General features: G+C 45.8%; 1 protein-coding gene across 5 annotated transcripts in view; it reads left to right on the forward strand.

The window, feature by feature from the left end:
- St6gal1 (ST6 beta-galactoside alpha-2,6-sialyltransferase 1) overlaps positions 1-19,488 on the forward strand; it is a 140,159-nt gene extending 120,671 nt beyond the window's left edge. For 4 of the 5 annotated variants that reach the window (XM_026785941.1, XM_026785927.1, XM_026785934.1 and 1 more), the window contains 3 exons: positions 12,346-12,444; positions 13,715-13,889; positions 16,625-16,951. In XM_026785941.1, coding sequence (XP_026641742.1) covers positions 12,346-12,444; positions 13,715-13,889; positions 16,625-16,866 — 516 coding nt within the window. In that variant the 3' untranslated portion in view covers positions 16,867-16,951. Of the gene's footprint in view, positions 1-12,345; positions 12,445-13,714; positions 13,890-16,624 lie in introns of all 5 variants that reach the window. The other variant, XM_005344758.3, reaches the window with a different exon arrangement.
- The last annotated feature ends 678 nt before the right edge of the window (positions 19,489-20,166 follow it).

A 20,166-nucleotide genomic window follows, 5' to 3' on the forward strand; every position in this document is an offset into this window, starting at 1 on the left:
CAAGTTGTGTGACCTCCTGGAAGGGCTGACATTATGTTTTAAGTATAAATTCCTATGCTTAAGAGATCTATAGAACACAAATGCCTCTAACCTGTTTGTGCTTGTTGTATTTAAATATCACTGCAAGACCTGAATTAGGGAAGAAAAATAAAAAATGGATCTAAGTTGGAAAGCAAGAAGTAAAAATTTCACCTGTTTACAAATATTTATTTTATACATTAAAAGCTCTATATTTTACCCAGCCCTCCCACAAAGTTCTGTCAGAACTAACAACTAGTTTGGTAAATAACAGAGGTCAAATTCTATACATAGAAAACAGCTGAACGTTTATACAACATACGCCATCAATGAGTGTGGCTTGTTTTGTGTCAAGTTGAGACTAGCTAGAGCTATCTGAAGGGAGGGAATCTCAATTGAGAAATAACCTCCAGAAGATCTGGCTACAGTATATTTTCTTAATTACTGATTACTGGGAGAGGATGCGCCCTATTGTAGGTGGTGCCACCTCTGGGCTGGTGGTCCTGGATTCTATAAGAAAGCACGCTGAGCAAACCATGAGGAGCACCCCCCCCATGGCCTCTGCATCAGCTCCTGCCTCCAGGTTGCTGCCCTACTTGAGTTCCAGTTCTGACTTCCTTCATTGATAGACTATGCTGTGGAAGTGTCAGCCAAACAAGCCCCTTTCTCCCCAGTTTGCTTTTAGTCATGGCATTTCATTCCAGCAATAGTAACCCCGACTAAGACAATGAGCAAACCCAATCTGGCCCTCCATGAAACTCACACCCTTTCAAAAAACATCAAAACATAAAGCTGTGTAAGATTTGTTTTTCAACCGTGCAGTGTCTTTTTGGTACATCTAACACACTATCACGTGTGCCTTTAGTAGCCCTGTTCTGCTGGTATTTGTAATAGCCACTGACCTTGGTGGTACAGAATGGGGTTGGAAATTGGCATTTAACTCTAAAAAGGGCTATTTTTGCATAGTTCCTTTCTGTATGGGGCCAGTACTTTTCTTCAGTTATCTCTGATGCAGCTTGTATGACAAAAATTGTTCTGTTACCTGAACATCACCTTGAAATTGCAAAGCAAACAAATAAGCAAAATCTTAAGCAGCAGCGCCTCCAAAAACAAACCCAAAAGCTTAATGCAGCTTCTCTGTTGACATTCTGAATGTTTCTAGATAAATTTAAAATAAATTAAAAAAAAAAGGAAAGGAAAGAAAGGAAACACTTGAAAAGGAAGAAGTGGGCTTGGTGGCATAACCCTAGCAGCCAATCGGAGAGCTCTCCAGCTTGAGAGGAAGGCAAGCTTGAGGGCCACCCTGGGTCTTCAAAAAATGAAACAAAGCATTAAAAAAAAATTGAGAAAAGATGTGAGTGGGGGAGACGGCCGCAGTAGGGTCCCTACTGGTGTGGTTGCACTTAGCAGAGCAGATGTAGCGGTCACTGGTGAAGCTGCTAAGTAGCAGGGAAGGAGTGGGACTTACTGGTGAATGGGGACTGTGTTTCAGTTCACAAAGAGTAAACAGTTCTGGAGGCGGATTGTTTTCATAAGTGCACAAAAGCATGATTGTTCTTGAGCTTGGGACTTTAAAACATGGCCCAAATGCCACTGGGCTCGGTATTTCAAAAATGGCTAACACGAGGTTATGCTATACATATTTTCATCAAGTAAAAAGTGTTTTGTTTCATTTTTCTCATCGGAGGAGAAATTATCTAATGGGGGAGATATGGAATATACTGGAAAAAGGAGCAGACAAATGAGTACTGAGACAGAGACAGCTGGCCCAGGGGAAGACCACTAGCAGCAGGAGGTGTTCCTAGGGAACCTGAGGGGAAGATGCTGGGACCTGAGAACAAGAAGGCATCAGAAGAGGAGGCTGGGGAAAGGTCCAACAGCATCAGTGTGGAGGGTGGGGAACTGGGGATCTGGCAACTGTGAGAAACAGGGCGGGGTTCACAGGCCATGTGGGGGCAGTTCTCTTCAAAGCTGGGCCTGTGTTTGTTCGAGCTTCCTGCAGCCCCGCATCTTTGTGGCAGAGGCTAGCACTGGACACAGCTGGGTTGTGACGAAGCCACAGGAAACAAACTGGGGCCTTTCTCATTAAGAAAGTGACTTTTTATAGAAAAGAGTGTCATATTTCAAAGTTTTGGTTCAGCTGACACATTTTTGCCTTGTGCCAGATGTGGTAAGATTCGGCAGGAAAGTGGTCTATTAAATATGGGTCCATACCTTGACCCAGTTTTAACTCTCAGTTTGCGATGGTTTCTGTGAAACTCAGCTGTGCACCTGTTGTGCACAGGGGACCTGAAAGAAGAGATGCCAGGACAAGAGAATGTAGTGGCTTCTTTAGAAACATCTGGAGCCCTGGAGAGAGAGCTTTGCTCCTGTGGTGAGGCACAAGTGTGCTGACAGCTTCATCCAGGTCATCCCCAGATAATTATCAGGGCTGAGCCTAAATAATAGCCCCATTTACTAAACATCACCCGAGGTGCTCCACGTCTTGGCTCACCTGATTTTTACGACATATGAAGCTTGATCATTGTGTTACCCAAGGTCATTTAGGCTCAAGCTGTAAGAGTTACTCCGAGAGGCTCAGCAAGTGAGCAGGAGGGAGCAGAGGTGGGGTCTGTTTCCCCGGCGCTACCTGAAACCCCAAAGCAGCTTTTGTGTTTTTGTTTATTAGTTAGTTTTACAGCATTGGGAGCAGATCTGAGGTTTCTTCCTGTGCCAGAAGGTGCCTATCGCAACCATCTCCCAGCCTCTGTGGTATTCTTCAAGTGCCAGCTTTCTCTCCCAGGTGTGGATAGACAGGTGTTGGTGGGGGCAGTGTATGCATTTCCATCGTGTATGATCAGAGCTGAGGTGAACAGAAGGGGAGTGAGCTCTCGTTTCGCTTACTGTTGACATTTTTAGTTTTTCATTTATTTTACAAGGTAGCAGGTTTCCTTATGGGAGTTTTGTTATGCTGAGCCCTTCCCCACTCCTGCCCCGTCCCGTGTCTCCACTTCCCACCCCTCCTTAAGCCCTTCTACCCCTGGCATTTCTTCTTGTCTTTCACACCCTGTGTATTCTGTTACCTTTCCCACCCTTCCCTTTAAAAAGTCGGGTGTCTCCTTCTTGTTAGCTCCTTCCTGGTTTCCCAGGCTCAGCACGTACTCACCCCCACAGAAATACACAGCGGGAAACATGACACGCTAGGATCACAGATGAAAGAATGCGCATTTGTCTTTCTGAGCTGGGCCACCCCACTGAATACAACATTTTCCAGTTCCATCCACTTTCTTATGAATTTCACATTTTTGCATCTGAATAAAGTTCCACGGTGTACAGATATCACATTTCATTGTCTGTTTATCCATAGATAGACATGTGGACTGAATAGGAACAGAAAGTGGATTCTTGTCTTGTTCCTGGTTTTAGTTCTAACTCATTGAGTTTTTCCCTTTTTTTATGATGTTGGCGTGGATGTACGATGTGTAGCCTTCATTATGTTGAGATATATTCCTTCTGTGCTTGGTCAATGCAAGAAACGCTGCTTTCACCTCAAATGGAACAATATATAAGTTTTTTTTTTTCTGGAACCAATATGAGGTGACCATGGTCCAGAAACAAATTTCCTAGTCCAATGTGGGAACAGTTTCATGACGTCTGTATAGTAATAGAGCAAAGAAAGTCATAAGCCAGCATGGCTTTCAACACATTGCTGTAATACCGGGTAGGCAGGTCACAACAAGGAGCAGAAAATTCTGCTATATGGTTCAGATGCCATCTGATGGTGGGTACGAGGGTCCATTCATAAATTCTGAGAGATCCACCCAATTGTCTCAAGAATGTTGCTTCATACTCAAAGAGGGACAGTGGAGGCCGAGGAAACCCAAGATTATTGTAATTAGGCCCTGGATCTGCAACATTCAAGTCCCCACAATCACCGAAGTTCTGGAATGTTCAACACAGATGTGTCCTCTTTCTGAGAACTTTAGTTCACACCTTTATCCTGAAGAGATATTGACTGATGCCTGTAATTTAGTATTTGGCCTCATGATTTGAAAGTTAAGCCGTTTGAGTACTGTGACTTCTGGGGCTTCTTGATTCTGACCATCAGGTGCATTCTGTGTCACTGCTGAGCCGAAGAGGGTCATGACTTGAAAGTGAATTCAATCACCTTCTTACTCAAAAGCCCCAGCTAGAAGTTTGGCCAGCTCTGTGTCCCCTCTCCCCTGCATTGTCTGTCTGATGTGCAGCCAGCAGCCCCAGAATCTTTTCGGTCAGCTGAAGTCCTCTGCCAAGGTTGAAGAAGAACACAATACAGTTTCTTCCCTATGGAGTCTAGTAAAAGAAGAAAGCGCTCCCCCATCGCATACATACGCAAAGCCTGTAGATCGTATACACAAAACACAGTTTATCTGCGGAGCCAGGTACCCCTGATCCGTTATGTTAGACAAGGGAACAGCAGTTTGGGGCTCAGAGTTCTTTTTGTGAGGGCACTATTGAATCCTAGGTGATAATAAAAGCCTATAAATTAGAAGCTATCTCCTCTCATCTAACTCATGTTTCTTTTCAACTCAAACTCCACCATAACTAGTACTTCCATTAGAATCTCATCTAACCCTAGAACATTTTTACTAAGGGCAGTTTTCTAGGAAGTGTTGCCTCTGTGTCTATGTGGCGTATAGGATCATGGGTTGCCTTCTCATAACATCTTTGTCTGGCATTTGGTGATGGAGTAAGGGCCATTCACAGAGGGGGGTGGGCCATGGTCTTCAATTTCCTGGAGAACTTTGTGTAGAATTAAGTATTATTTTTTGTGGGAATTTTATTGAGAGAAAGGGAGTGGGGGAGGAAAGAGAGAAAAAAGAGGAAGAAGAGGCAAGGACCAGCCTGCCTCTTTAAGAGAACAGTGGGAAAAGAGAAAATGTTTTTGTTGGTGGTGGTGTTTTTTTTGGGGGGGGAGTGGGGGGGGCGGATGAGTTTCAAGACAGGGTTTCTCTGTAGTTTTGGAACCTGTCCTGGAACTTGCTCTGTAGACGAGGCTTGCCTTGAACTCAAAGATCCTCCTGTCTGTCTCCTGAGTGCTGATATTAAAGGCATGCACCCCCCCCAAGTATTATTTTGTTCTTTGTAGAAAGCTTTTCATCAATAAAGTTGGTTTCTTTGATATGTGGCACATCTTGTCTGAGCATTCGTAGTTTGTATCTTTTAAGGAGTGTGCATATTTCTTCTAAATTAGCTAACTTATTGGCGTGAAGTTTTCCTCATATTTCCTCACTGTCGTAAGTGCTCATGAAGTCTCTAGAGATGGCAGTTCCTTTGAGGCGAGTCAAATGGTTATTGGAAATCACAGCTTTAAAAGACAGAGGAGGTAGAAAGCAGTTTCTTCATTTCAGAAGTTGCTATGGATCGCTTTTTCTGAGGCAGGTTGTGAGGGGCACTGAAGCTCAGCTGCAAACGGCAGTCAGACAGAAATAGCAGCTCTCTACCCAGGTTCTTACCCAACCATTTCACTGTACAAATGAGGACCAGAAGGAAGGGGGCGGGAAATGTGTTGAAAGGAGAGAGGGGTCCCTTGTTCCGGCTGCCCAGCTAGCTTAACCCCAGAAATAACCACACAGAAACAATTCATTTAAACACTGCCTGGCCCATTAGCTTTAATTTCTTATTGACTAATTCTAACATCTTAATTTAACCCATTTCCATTAATCTGTGAATTGCTACCTAACTGTGGCTTACTGGCAAGATTCTAACTGGTGTCCATCCTTGGCAAGAGATCCATGGTGTCTGCCTGTCTGTCCTTCTTCCCAGCATTCAGTTCTGTTCACCCCGCCTACCTAAGTTCTGCCCTATCAGGACAAGCAGTTTCTTTATTAACCAAGGAAAGCAACACAAATACAGAAGGACCTCCTACATCAGGAGTGGGGGTAGGTGACCTGCCCAGATTACATCAAAGGTAGTAGCAAAGTCTGCATAGGACATAACCCTCTGACAGACAGCTGGTTCAAGGCACTCCCCTGCTTTTCTAAAGACATCCTCAAGTCCTTTTCCCTCATTCTTTACTTTGTTTACCCATTTTCCTTATTTCTTCCCTCTTCCACTATAAGGTAAGATCTGTGAGAGTGATAATCTGTCATTTTGTTCACTGCAATATCAAAGTGTCGAGAATAACATTAGTTAGCCAGCCGGTGTGGGAAACACCAGTCGAGGTTGTATTTGTTTCTGTTGTTCACATCACTAGACTAGAAGGCAATTTAAAATGAAAGAGTTAATTTTGGCTTGCCGTTCAGAGGAACGTAGGGAAAGGATGGTGTCGGGAATGGCGTGGTCTGTGGCAGTGGCCCAGAACCAAGGTGGGGAGGTGCCAGTCCCCAGATGCCTTTCTCCATTCCCTCCTTTTAATTCAGTCTGTCTCTCATGACTCATGACAGCCCCATTTAGAGTGAGCTTCCTCTTAAGTTAAATATGTCTGGAAACCCCCTCACTGACAAAGGAAACCACGTACCTCTTTATTGCCCTGTTACTTTCCAAGCCAAGTTATGGCGTTCACCACCACAGGAGTACCAGCTGCTAGATAGCCTTCTGTGATTGACACTAAATTTCTTTTGCTTATTTTAACACTTTATCTGGAAATACTTCAAACCTTTCAAATATTACAAGACCATATCAGACAAAGATTGTGTATGCTGTTATCCAGACTCAGTTATAAATGGCCTTTTATGATATTTGCTAGATGGTCTGCTCCTTTATATGTTTATTGAGGGACAGATGGATTCGATATTTTTTTCTTTCTCTGAGACAGAATCTTCCTATGTGCACAGCCCCAGCTAGCCTCAAGCTCACCTTTCTGCCACAGGCTTTTGTGAGTACTGTGATTATCAACATGCTATACGTTTGATAGACACCAGTCCTTAAGTACATTGGTGTGTGATGTCCCCAATTACCAGCCAGCCACTGCCCCAGCAAGGACCTCCCAAAAGTGGTTTTGTTCTCCCTGTTTGTGAAAGCCAGGTGTGGCTGTCCTGAGCCCTCTTAATGGGCTTCTTAATTAGGCTCCACACACTCATATGTAGATAAGCCATTGGCAGTGAAGTTCACAGGCCTCTCTTGAAATGTAAAGACCGAGGAAAACCTGATCTCAGTCTTCTGGCCACAGAGGGCTCCCCCTAGATATGTACTGTGGGCTGTGACATTTGGCCTCACGGGGACCAGTCAGGAAATGTACTGTCTGGAGCAGAGCAGAGCCCTGAATTCAGAAAACAGCTAAAGATTTGATTCTCACATGAAGGAATGGTGAAGAGGGGGCTTTTTTCCCCCGAGTACTGAAATTCAGAAAGCTTTCTTTCCCTCTCTTGTCTTGGTTGCAGAGGGACTTCTGCTTTCTTCTAAGGCTCTTTTAATCTCACAGGTTCTCTTTATTGAAAAATGGTTCTGGTAACCCAGCTCTGACCCTGGTGTGCTGACTCCTGATGGAGTAGTCTTGATTCTCCATGCTTTGTGCAGGTAGAAACACACACACACACACACACACACACACATATGTGTGTGCACATATATATGTATACACATATACATCACATACATTATATACACATATACACGTGTTCATATATATACGTGTGTTTTATATACACACAGATATATAGTATTGCATGTTTACACATGTTCATATATACACATGTGTTTTATATACATGAAAATATATAGTATATGCATATTTGCATGTGTTCACATATATACACATAGGTGTGTGTATATACATCTACATACACATGCTTGCCTTTATCTTTGAAAGCTTCAAGCACTTAGATTCCTTCTATGAAGTTCAGATATATTTTTATATCTCACAATGCATACTTATAAGGACACACACATGCTCATGTGTGCTGAGGGCCGGCGTCTTGCTGTGTCCTCCCTTCACCTTTCTTCTTGTGCATGCACAGAGACTCTGGTGCCTCTTTCTAGCAAGGCTGTCACACTTAGTGGATGAGAGCTCCACCCTATGGCCTCAGTTCCTCCCTAAAGGCCCTGTCTCTAAATGCAGGCACACCGTGAGTCAGATTTTCATCATTTGAATGGGGCTCAGCCCTACGTGGAGAGAAAGTGGTCTGGAAAGACAAGAGTCACAGATAGAACTAGTCAGAAGTAAGGTCTGAGCAGCGGAATCATGTGTAATCATAGATGAGTACCCCATGCATGCGTGTGTGCATGCGTGTGTGTTCCACACTTATTTTCTATACATTAGTATTTGTTACTTTGTGGTTGGGAAGGTTGCTTTTGAGCAGCAATGCCTATCTCCCCGAAGTAGCCATTTCTTGCTAGCTGTTTTTCTAAGCTCTGTTGCTATAGGATGATTGGGTCTCTTCATGATCTCACCGCTCTCCCATCAGGATCCTTTGACAGTTCATACTGCCTTGTCACATAAGTACAGGAGCTTTGCTCTTTCCAGTATAGGCTGGTACCTTAGGCACGGCCTCATAGGATGTGGTGTGTATGAACAAAACATTTAGACCTAAGTCTACCAGGACCACAGAGAGGTAGCATGGAGGAGGAGAGAGCAGGGCAGGAATTCACACTTCCTGCCCTCCATAGGTCTCAAAGAATCTTTTTTGAGGTGATGTTTAAATGTCACCCAATAGAAACAGATGTGGATAAGTTCAGACCATTTCACTTGAAGGGGTTGGGAAGATGGGTACAGTGATGCTTTATGACTTTCCCTTTTCCCTCCAGCAGAGCCCAGCCCTGGCCACTTTCTGCTCTCCTCTGCCTAAATGTGCCATTTATCGCTTCTCTCCAGTTTCTTGAAATGCCTTTCTGTTCATCTCAAGCAACTCAGAGGACCATGCAGTTGCCGTGTGTACAAGGGGATGTGCTTTATATAAATTCCTGGGGGGCTGTAAGAGTGCCCCCCGCTGGAGCAGGAGGAAGACTGGGGGCAGCCTGCCATTAAGCTCCCGTTCTATCTCTGCCTCCAGCTCACAACCTCTGACAGTGCTGCCTCTTCCCTGGACTTCACTTTACTCATCTATAAAATGGTGCTTTTTAACCAATCCTTCTGGAATCTTCCAGGTACGGCATGCTAACCTAGACAGGAATCAGTATTTTCATGATATACTTTCAAGCTTCTCCCCTTAGACATCTATCTCCAAGAGCCTGGAACCCACGTTGCGTTTGTGATTCACTTTAGGGTTTGGTTAGAAGTCTGCCCTCTCGAGATGAGTAGGAGACTCATGGTCTGACTCAAACTAATAACTTGCGTGACTTGGGCAAGTTCCTTGACATCCTAGGACCATTGTGAATATTTTTACGATAACGTATAAACACACTCAGTTGTAGCCATCAGTCAATGGCACATTATTATCATTTACAATAAAGGTGAAAGTTTGGTTTCTCTCTTGGGGTTTCTGAGGACAGTAAAGCCACAGATGCAGAGAAAGTTTACAGAAGCCAAAAGAGGCTGGCAGTGGCCTCTTTCCTTACACTTGAAGGAAACAGCTAGATTGGGGCATATGTACTTAGGAAGACTACCAGAAGCTGGCTCACCTTTGGGATACAGATGAAAAGGACCTACCACTTGACTCCTGTCCACATCCCTCTGTCTCTGTATTCTAACCACACTGAAACCTTTATAGTCCCCAAACAGACACCTTCCATATATAATAGAAAATAGGTTTGGCTGTAGTAACAGGAACCACCTCATCACCTCCCCCCTCCAGCCCCAGACTTTCTTAATTAGGCCAAATGTATTCACTCTTCTGTCTTACAAAAGTTCAGGGTAGACATTTCTGACTTTCACATTATCTGCTGTGACAAGGTTCCAGGTCCTTCTACTTTTTATTTCACTGTTGTTGTCAGCCTATGACATGATGGCCACTCAAGCTCCAGAGGTCACGTCCACATTTCAGGCAGCCAAAGGGGAAGGGTCACCTCCTGGAAGCCATGCTCTTTACCTGTTATTGGTTAGAATTAGTTACTTGGCCATTTAGCTGCAAGAGAAGCTGACAAGTATTTATTTCGGATAGTCTCTTCTAGGTTGTCACTCTGTGAAATAAATATGAGGTTACTGAGGAAGGAAGAAAGAAGAGGCTTGTGTTGACAGTTCTCCATTTTCTAGCATCTTCTAGCATCAGGGATCTGCACTTGTTCTCTGTGTTTGGAACATTCTTGCTCCCTTGACCCCCATGGTGTGGCATGTTCATATTTACCATGCCCTAATGATTAAACACCCCATTGTCATCCTTACCTTGTCTCTGGTATCATACTATTGTATGTTTAGCCATTGTTTCATTGTTGACCTTCTCTATCAGGCTGTGACCACCTGAAGGACTGTGCAACCCTTGGCTCTTTAGCAACTGATCTAACGATACAAATCCTGGCCAACATGAGCTCACCACCATAACTCTTGTCTCACAGAAGAGCATGCTCGGCAGAAGATGATATCTACAGGCTTCCAGGGGTCCTCCATCTGTAGGAAGGGATGGGAAGTTCCTAATATTGCTGTTCTTTGTACCACACATAAATCTCCTTTAGTGTCACTGCCAGACACTGTAGTGATTCTGTGGGGTCTCTGCCCTAACACTGGTGACCGAGGTAAGAAGGGATCGTTGTAATTTTGTTCCTCTCATTTTCCGTCCCTTCTCAGTCTGGTTTTTACCACATGCACCACTCACTTTTAACCCGGGAACCTCATGCCTGAGCTATTCTTTACAATGACTGTTTGATAGATATCTCATATTACGTGTGCGTATGAGTGCATGCATGTGTGTGTGTGTGTATATGTGTGTGTGTGTGTGCGCGCGTCTTTTAAAAAGGATGTAGCTCTCCTCATTATTAAGCCTTTAGGGCTAATCTTTCCTGTCTACTTATATCCCACATTTGATTTTTAAAACAGTTCCTCTTTTGTGTTTATTTTTGAGGTTATAATCTAATTCCGACATTTCTCCCTTCCCTCCCTCTGAACACTCTCATATACTCCTACTCGCTCGCCTTCAAATTCATGATCTCTTTCTTCACTGTCTGTTGTTGTATGTGTCTATGTATTTGTGTATTCACATATATTCCTCGATATCCCGTCGGTCCACATAATGTTACTTGTATGCGTGTTTTCAGAGCTTCTGTTTGGTGCTGGGCAACCAGCTGGAGTGCTCTTCCCTGCTCCCAGCTTTCTTCCATTACCTCTAGTTCTTCTAGTAAGGCTGAAGCCTCCTGAGCTTGTCCCTGTCCAGGCTGACAAGTCTGTTGGTGTCTTCCTTGTTCAGCTCATGTTTGGGCAGTCATTTTGGTGAGATGTCACAGGTGGAGCTTCTGATGTTACTAGGAGACACTCTCTCACAGTAGGTGGCAGATGAATATCTCTGAGTCTGCTGAGAACCTGCATCTGAAGTGCGCTTATTTTATTTTTTAAGTATACTTGGTTCCTTCACGTGAGCTGCTGACTTCTATTGTTCAGCCAAGTGACCTTGTCTTGGTAACAGAGAAACTATGATCTGTACTGGCCAATATGAAAGATGATGTAATCAGACTAGACTAGACTTTGTGGGTGGTTCAAAAAATTTCCGTGGCTCCTCAATTACATTTAATAAGGACTTAAAATTCACTCTGACTTCTCCTGTGAGGCACAAGGACCCTCGCTTCAGAAGATGAGCATTGGAGACCCAGGGTGGCCAAAGCAAGTCAGTGATTTTGCAAGGCCAGGCGTCAGCCCAGAGTGACTGGCACACTGACTGAGTTCAGAGAACAGACTTAGAGCTCAGAGAGCCTGATTCTTCCTCCCTTTCCTCACTCGCTGGATCCAGAGTGAGTGTCCACGTCAGCTGGCTTGTCTTTCCCTCTGCTACTTATGTTTGTCGATTTCTTACCAAAGATAGTGGGTAGGTTCATTGTTAAATTTGTTGACATTTGTCGAGTGTTTATTTAAAACTTATCAAGCGTTTGACCTTGTCATGTCCCTGGTGCTTAGGCAAGCTTGGCTGTTAGTGATTTGGCCTGGGACTGTAGCTGGACTGGCAGAGGCTAGCTGGGACCCAGTATTCTCAGTCTATCTGTAACTGGGCCCGAGCTTGCCTGTGGCATCTTTGAAAATGGGCCATTATTTTTTTTGTTTCTCTACTCCTGGCACTGTATAGCTATAGGATAAAAGTGCTGTACCATTTTCACTGTGACCCTTTAGATTCAGGGTCCGAGCAGAACCCTTTCGACGCCATGCCTATCTCGCGCGCATGTTCCTGTCTTTCCATTGAAGGGAAGTGCTAAACCAGCTTAGGCTTTACCAACTTGGTGATGTATCAGTTGTTATTATGAGCCAAATATTTACACACAGTGCTTATGTCACATCCTGTCTCTTTCTCCCTGCAGTTAATCACCACAGAAAAGCAGTTCCTGAAGAATAGCTTATACCATGAAGGAACTCTCATTGTGTGGGACCCATCTTTGTACCATGCTGATATCCCAAGTGTAAGTGGCCCGCCCATCCGCCTTTTGATTTGTTTCTATGTTTTTAAGTCATACCTGATGAGCCATTCCTGGCTGTTTGGGTTTTAGGCAGCCCTGTACACGGTTGTGGGGGTGGGAGCTAGCAAACTCAGAATCCCCCCCCTCCGCCCCGTCCTAACCAGCCCCTCTGGGTGCCTTCCCTGGAAGGCCATTTGCATATTTTCTGGAGAAGATGCATATTGAGAGTGTTGGGGACTGGGCCAGAGTAAGTTCTGTTTATGAGTGCTTACTTACTGTGTTCATCAAGGCCACTTACTCCTGATGAATCCTGGTGAGGAAAGAACAATTGCTGTTGCTCCTATCAGCAATGTCACATTTCTGCTCCTCACTTCCGACGTCTAGAAGTCTTCTCGCTTCACTCTTGAACCCTATCAAGAAATAGGTGGAAGTGTGATGGCTCCCATTTTACAGATGAGAAAGCTAAGCATAGAAAGGCGAAATCCGTGCCAGGACCTAATTTCCCAACTCAATGGCACAGATCTGCATTGTCCATTGTTTTAGGGTAGAAGATCGGAGCCACGGGCCTGCTGGCTTCTCAGGCTTTCTGCCCCCTCATTTTGTGTTATAGATATAGGTTAGCCCCTCTTGTCATAGGCTGTTGTGGCCTCAGGTGAATGGCTTTCCAGAAGCAGGACAGAAAGCACTTCTCCTGGCACACCAAATCCTTAAATGCCCACTGATGGCTAGTCAGCTGTGATAGTCACCTTTGCTTCTGAAGTCCCTAGTTTTCTAGTGATCTCGGTTATAACCAAGTCTGCCTGGTTGGGCGAAGGATGACTCTTGAACCCACAAATGCAACAACTTGGGTCCCAATTTTCTCTCCTTCAATAGTAAGTGTACCTTAGTATGCTGGTCCTAGCTACTGGGGAAGCTGAGGCAGGAGGATCGCTTGAGACCAGGAGCTCAGGACAGCCTTTTTGCAAAAATAGTGAGAATGGCTCAAAAACGAACAGACGAACAGCAAATAAAAGCTAGTTTAGATGGTGCAGAGACCCCCCCCCCCCTTTCAGCTGAAACCATTCTCGGCTTGGTGGCTCTGAAACCTGAGGCCACCAGTCCAACAGTGCTGTGAGCATAGCCTACATCCTGGTCCCTACTCCACTACCCACGAATGCTGTGATTTGGAGAAGTTTGTGATCTGTTGCAAGACAAGGCTGATGCTCTGGAAAGAGTGTTTATTCAAGAAGCACATTTCTTCACTGACCCAACCACTTCCTTTTTTTCCCCCCAGTGGTATAAGAAACCAGACTACAATTTCTTCGAAATATATAAGAATTATCGCAAGCTGTACCCCAACCAGCCCTTTTATATGCTCAGGCCTCAGATGCCATGGGAACTGTGGGACATCATGCAGGAAATCTCTCCAGATTGGATTCAGCCAAACCCCCCATCCTCCGGCATGCTGGGTGAGTCCGGGCCTGGAGAAGTCCTACATTGTTTTCTAGAAGAAGCTGACTTTCTTCTTGGGTTTCATTCCTTCACCAGAACAGTTGTTCTGCTTGTACACTGTACTAAGTTCTATCTCAAGTAAGATGTAATTTTTCTTCTTCGGATGTCTGATGGGGGAGAGTCTTCTGTTTTGTGTTAATTTCATTGGTTAAATAAAGAGACTGCCTTGGCCCTTTAATAGGACAGAAAATTAGGTGGCTGGAGAGATGGCTCAGCCTTTAAAGGCTAGGCTCACAACCAAAAATATAAGAGTTCGGGAAGGGAAAGCAAGCTGGGAGCGCGCTGTGAAAGCTAGCGGGCTAAGCATGAGCCCAGTCGCGCTTCCTGAGCTCTGTTAGCTGACTTGCTCGCAAAGGCTGAGAAAGATCAAGCTTGCGCCCCCAGGCCGTGCATGGGTGGAGGCAAAGATCCCCACGTTAGAGCGCCAAAATGTAGGAGCGTAAATGAAGGCAGACAGAAATTATAATAATAATAATAATATATTCATCTTAAATTGGCTAAAGACTTACAGAACCCTAGGTTCCAGCAGAGAACAGGAAAGCAGAAGGGGCGGGGAAGAGCACACCAGCAATATTTATTAGTAAAAAATATCCTCAGGCAACCCCGCCCTACAAGTAAGGTGATTGGCTGGGGCTACCCCTACAGATGTCTACCTAGGGAGTTCAGTCAGGCATCTCAGGCCACATTGAGGAGTGGCCTTGCTGTTGTCTGAGAAAAGAACCCCGCTAGCTAGACAGTCAGAGATAGTTCTGTGGAGGAGGAAGGAGGGCTTAACATGGAGCAACAGTGTAAAGAGAGTCACAAGCCAAGAGAAAGTGAGAGAGTGGGGCCTTGGATGAAGTGAGACCCTGGGCTTAGGTTTACAATTTAGAGAGGATGCCAAAACTATGAATCAAGTAATATGATTAATAAAAACTATTAATCAAGATATTCAGTATCTTCAAAATTCACAATGCTAAAAAGTACAAAGAACAAAATGTTACATACTCACATATCGACAAAAGTGGAAACAGCACTCAGTAGAATGATGTTTGGAAACCGCATCAATTGTATCTCTCTTGCTTTGTGGATGCCTTCCTCACAACCCTAAGAGAAGATGGGCAAGCTTGACTGTGTGGGGTTGTGTAGGAAGTGGGGAACTGACGTGGGATGGCCTGGGCATCAGGGTCCTGAACTCTGGTCAAAGGCTCTCTTCTTGAGCTCTTCCCATGCCTTCAGTTCGTTCTTACCACCCATCTATCCTTCCCTCCCTTTCTCTTTGGGCGGACCACTGGGACATTTCCATGAGTGTACAGGCTCTCTGGGCAGAGGGATGGACACTCTTTCCATGGGTACCTATAGTGGAACACTTTGAGGCAGATGGTTCCAGGGACCCACCCCTGGTGCAATTTATCTGTCTGCTTCCCATACTGGGGCACTAACTGTGTTTTACTTATCCTTGTGGGATTGGCATTGGTAAATATTCCTAGGGTAAATGAATAACTTTTCTATTCGGGGCAGAGATGAAAAAAAAATTAGGGCCCTTACAGTATGGCATCCCCTCTCTAACCTCTGCTTCAGCTGTTATGTAGGTGCATCTATGTTCTCCCTGGAGCCTTTAGAGCAGCTACAGTTGACATGCCGAGGAACACACTTCCTGTTACCCCATTGCCCTGTCCCAGCTGTGACTGTTCTTCCTCCTATATACGCTGCCCCCTCACCCTACCCCAGTGCTCTCAGGCCTTGCTGAGGAGAAGTGTTCCTTCCTGACATTCCTAGGGGTGCTTCTGTAGTGCCTACATCTGTCACAGAGCTAACTTTTCTTCCTCATTGAGCCAGGAGCCATTGGCGGTCAGAAGTGTTTTTTTTTTCCAGCACATGATTCTTCTAGAACATGCCACAATCTGTAGCTTCACTCCTGATTTGAGAGCTGCTCCATTTTAAAGATACCCTCTATTATTAGTGACTGAAAAGGGCTCCTTCAATTGCGGTCTTACTGAACCCTAACAGTAACCTACATAGTAGAAGCATTGCTTAGGCCTCCTTCTCAGAGCAGCTATGAGACACATAGAGAAGTGGCTTCTGGTACAAGAGAACTCAGCCAGTCGGGGTCAAGTCTGGGTGGCCATGAGTCCCCTGTGCCTGGATGAGCTTGCATCCCACTGCGCCGCCTCCCTGGACAGCACCAGTGTGGACCGTGCATTGGTTCCGCTTTCCTCTGGTCTCATACTAGTGAAGGGGAGAAGTGTTCTGTCCTCAGAACTGTGTCCTACGGGTATTCTGTGAGTCAGTCTTCTTAACTGCTCTCCATGAGGCTTTGGCCGGGTATAGTAACTCTTGGAAGTGCTAAGTACAAGTCTCACCATTGTTTCATGACTGTCTCCTAACCATTGGCGTACTATAGCTTACTCCATCCAAAACTTCACCGAGGGAGCCCTTTAATCCTATAGAATGGGGGAAGATTTACACGTACCAGACTGTCACCTTGGTGCTGGGGACACAGCGCTATGAAATGGATCAGTCTGTTGGTCTTGACTTATCAAAAAAAAAAAAAAAAAAACCCACCACCACCACAACAACAACAAAAAACCCAGGCTAAAAATCATAGGACTAGCTAGAACACTGGGTGGCTGCTCACCAAATTCAGGTACTGGACAGAGTTCTGGGTTGCTTCCGGTTACTGGACATGACTTGCCTCTGCTTCCTTCTCTAGGTATCATCATCATGATGACGCTCTGTGACCAGGTAGATATTTATGAGTTCCTTCCATCCAAGCGCAAGACCGACATGTGCTACTACCACCAGAGCTTCTTCGACAGCGCCTGCACAATGGGCGCCTATCACCCACTCCTCTTCGAGAAGAACTTGGTGAAGCATCTCAACGAGGGGACAGATGAAGACATTTATTTGTTTGGGAAAGCCACGCTGTCCGGCTTCCGGAGCATTAAGTGTTGAGCACATGTCTCTAGCTGGACACTCTGATTCTTCTCCTTGGGTTGTTTATAGGGCTGGTCTCCTGGTTACCCCTGCTTGGAGGAGCAGTTTGTTTGTTTGTTTTCCCCAACAGGCCCAAGCCTGCTTCTTGTACTCTAGGGAATTTTTTTGGCAAGAACTCCTGGGCTTCCACAGCCTGATGGCAAAGGAGGCTGACCCGGCCTTCCCTGCAGCCACAGAGGATAGGAACTCAGATTCCTGCCACACACATTCCAATCCTAGATAGCATTCCAATCCTAGATCCGAAAGAGCCGCATTTCTCATCAGGCTTGTTAAAACCAGACTTTGTTTTTCCCAACTGAATGATGTCACCCTCACAAACCAGCACCCATCCCCGCCCCCCGGACCCCACCCTCTCCCGCACCCCCTACATAGATATCACTATCTCTACATAGAGAGTGATTTCACTTCTCCAAGAAACTCTCCTGGTCTTGGTTTGTGCCAGATGCAGGGTGGCTTGGGGAAGTGAAAGCAAATCGTTGGTACAGGAATCATGCTCAGTTACTCCAAAGCAAAATCGTCCCCAAGGGCACTTCCCTGGGGACAGTGTCCTCTTGTCACTCTGTCTGGCTAGGCCGATCCTTAAGCCGGGGTACTTAGGAGCAAAGGCTCTTGAGTGACCCCTTTTCCTTAGCTTCTCCATGTGGAGACCAAAGGAGTAGAGACCTCCTATCTCTCTGTCCTCAACCCTGTTCACCGGTGAACAGAAGAGATGACACCCAACAGGAAGCTAGAATGCAAACATTCCCTGTGCTCAGGGGCACTGGGCTTTAGAGAGGAGGGGCCTGCTGTCCGTATGCCCAGGAGGAGCCAGCGCTGCCATGTTCTCATAGAGTCGTGACATTGGGAAAGGGACACATGCCAAACAGAGCGATGTCACCCGAGTCAGAAGAGCTGTGTTGTTCTTTCTCCCGTTCTCATTCTCTAAGGCCTGTTAGGACATGGGAGCTAAGATATTTTTGTTAGGAAGCCCCTACCCACTTTTGCAGCAAGTGCTGCCCCACAGAGGACACCGGGGGAGTCAGAGAGACTGGGGCTCTTTTTATATTTCATTTTTTAAAAAAAATGTCAACTCTCTAACCTTCTGCTACCATTCCTCTCCTGTAAAGCAGTCTCCCCCTCCCGGATTACTTTGGATCATTTTTCTGTTTGACAATTATCCTGACCCCCAACTTCTTTGACCTCATGGGCCCTCCATGGAAGGTCTCTCAGGGCGTGGGGACTACGTTTTCCAGGACTTTAGGTTAGCATCTTAATCATACCTGATTCTCACTAGGCGTGAGGTGTGTGGTTGCTGATCGTCCTGCGCTCCACCAGCTCCCAGCAAGGGAGTGGCCTTGGTCTCTGGGCAGGAAGTTTGGCAAGCATACTCTTGCAAGAATTTTCTGAAACCTGTCTACCTGGTGGGGAACCACAATGGCCCACTCAGGCCCCGGTGTGGAGTGGCTCAGTGACTTGTTTATGGTCAATGAAATAAAACGAATGTGAACGAAGCAAGGTCACTAAGACAGTTCTCTGGCCTCCCAAGCCTGGCCCTGTGTGCTCTCAGGGCTCCGGTGTTTGAACTTCAGACCCACGGTCCTCGAACTCAGATGTCTGTTTACTGCTGACCCCTCGCCTTACACAAGCAGACAGTAGGAAGCCTGAAGGGGAAAGCCCTGGGTTTTCAGGTTGACCCCCACTGACTCACTGTGCCATGTCACACAAAGTCTCTTCCTTGGGCCTTTGTTTCCATATCTGTACAATGGGGGTGACAATCCTACCTCACAGGGCCGTGTGGGGACCACAGGAAGGCTTGTGGCTGGACTCTGTCCACGGTGCATAGGAAGTAGGTACCCTGCTGTCCCTTGCTGCAAGGGAGCAGGGCGGTGAAGAGGAACATGAAGGCCTTTTTATTGTGAGGCCACTGCCTCATTCGCAACACCCAGGAGCCTGCCCCTCCTTGCTGCCCGCACCTCAGGTTTGTTTCTGCTCGAGGGTGCACCAGAGTGTTGGGCTGCTTGGTGGCTGTGTGGGGTGAGGCAAGGGCATCCCTGGCTTCCTTCGAGTTCTGCTCTCATACGCCCATTCTAACTCATCAGGACTGGGGTGGAGTGCCAAGGAGGCTGCTATCCTGTCGGCAGGTGGCACATGGCGACATAGGGATGGGGACAACACTGGGTAGATTCTAGTTTTTGAACTGTTCTTAATGTGAGGGAATAAATTAATTTAAGTGTAATATGATTCTGGCATCTGTAAAGCTTTCTCTGTGCTCCATAAGTGTGGAGGCCTGAGTAAAGTAGACCATGGCTTGGATGTGGGTGGTGGGGGTAGTTTGCTGATATGTTTAATATTTGAGACAGGCAGTTTCAAAATGTGTGATGTTGAAAGCCTCTGTCTACCTGGGCATTGACTTTAGTAGTCATCTGTGCATCCTAAGTCATAGGACCCTTCTGCCAATCAGATCTGCTGTTGCTCTTGGTTCGAGGTATGAGAGAGTATCAGAGACTTTAATTAATTTAATTAATCAACAGGTAATTAATACCTGTTGATTCTAAATTATCCAAAGACTGTACACATTTTAAAATAAATCATTTTTTTTTTCAAAAATCTGCCTCCTCTCTTCATATCTGCTAAAGGGGATGAGCAGTCATCCACGCTTGTGTCCCAAGAAGACCCATCTGAAATGCCAAGCCCCTGGATTCCTCCAGCAGTCTCTGGCCTAAATCTCCCTTTCAACACTGCAGGAAAAGGTGTACAGGTTATGTATTTATTGCGAAGGGCGGAATCTTGGAAATGTTGATGTTTTATTGATTCTTCTGCTGTTCACTCTTGCTAGGCACAGGTAATGGTGCATTCACTCCCCCCTTCACCTTAGGACAGAGGATGGCTTGGAATGGGAGGAGAAACCCCTGCTCTGGGTTCTAGACCCCTTCCATCCTTAGGGCAATCACGTTTCAAGGGAATCGCCAAGAGAGCCCAGAGAAAAATATTGAAGAGGAGCCGTGGTTTTGGCGGGGGTTTCTTTTTCCCTGAAGCGCCTGCTTACAAGAGAAGGGCGTCTCCTCTAAGCCTTCATATTGAATCCCTAACCCCGGGGCTTAGAATGGACCTCTGTGGAAACGGATCAAGGCAGATTTAATTATACAAGATGAGGTCATGCTGCAGCAGGGTGGGCCCCTCCTCCAGTCTGATGAGTGTCCTCATAAAAAGGAGAAATCTAGAGTCAGGCGCACACAGAGAAAACACCATGTAATGATGAAGGCTGAGGTCGGGGTGATG

Source organism: Microtus ochrogaster, chromosome 2, assembly GCF_000317375.1.
Source record: "Microtus ochrogaster isolate Prairie Vole_2 chromosome 2, MicOch1.0, whole genome shotgun sequence".
NCBI lineage: Eukaryota > Metazoa > Chordata > Mammalia > Rodentia > Cricetidae > Microtus > Microtus ochrogaster.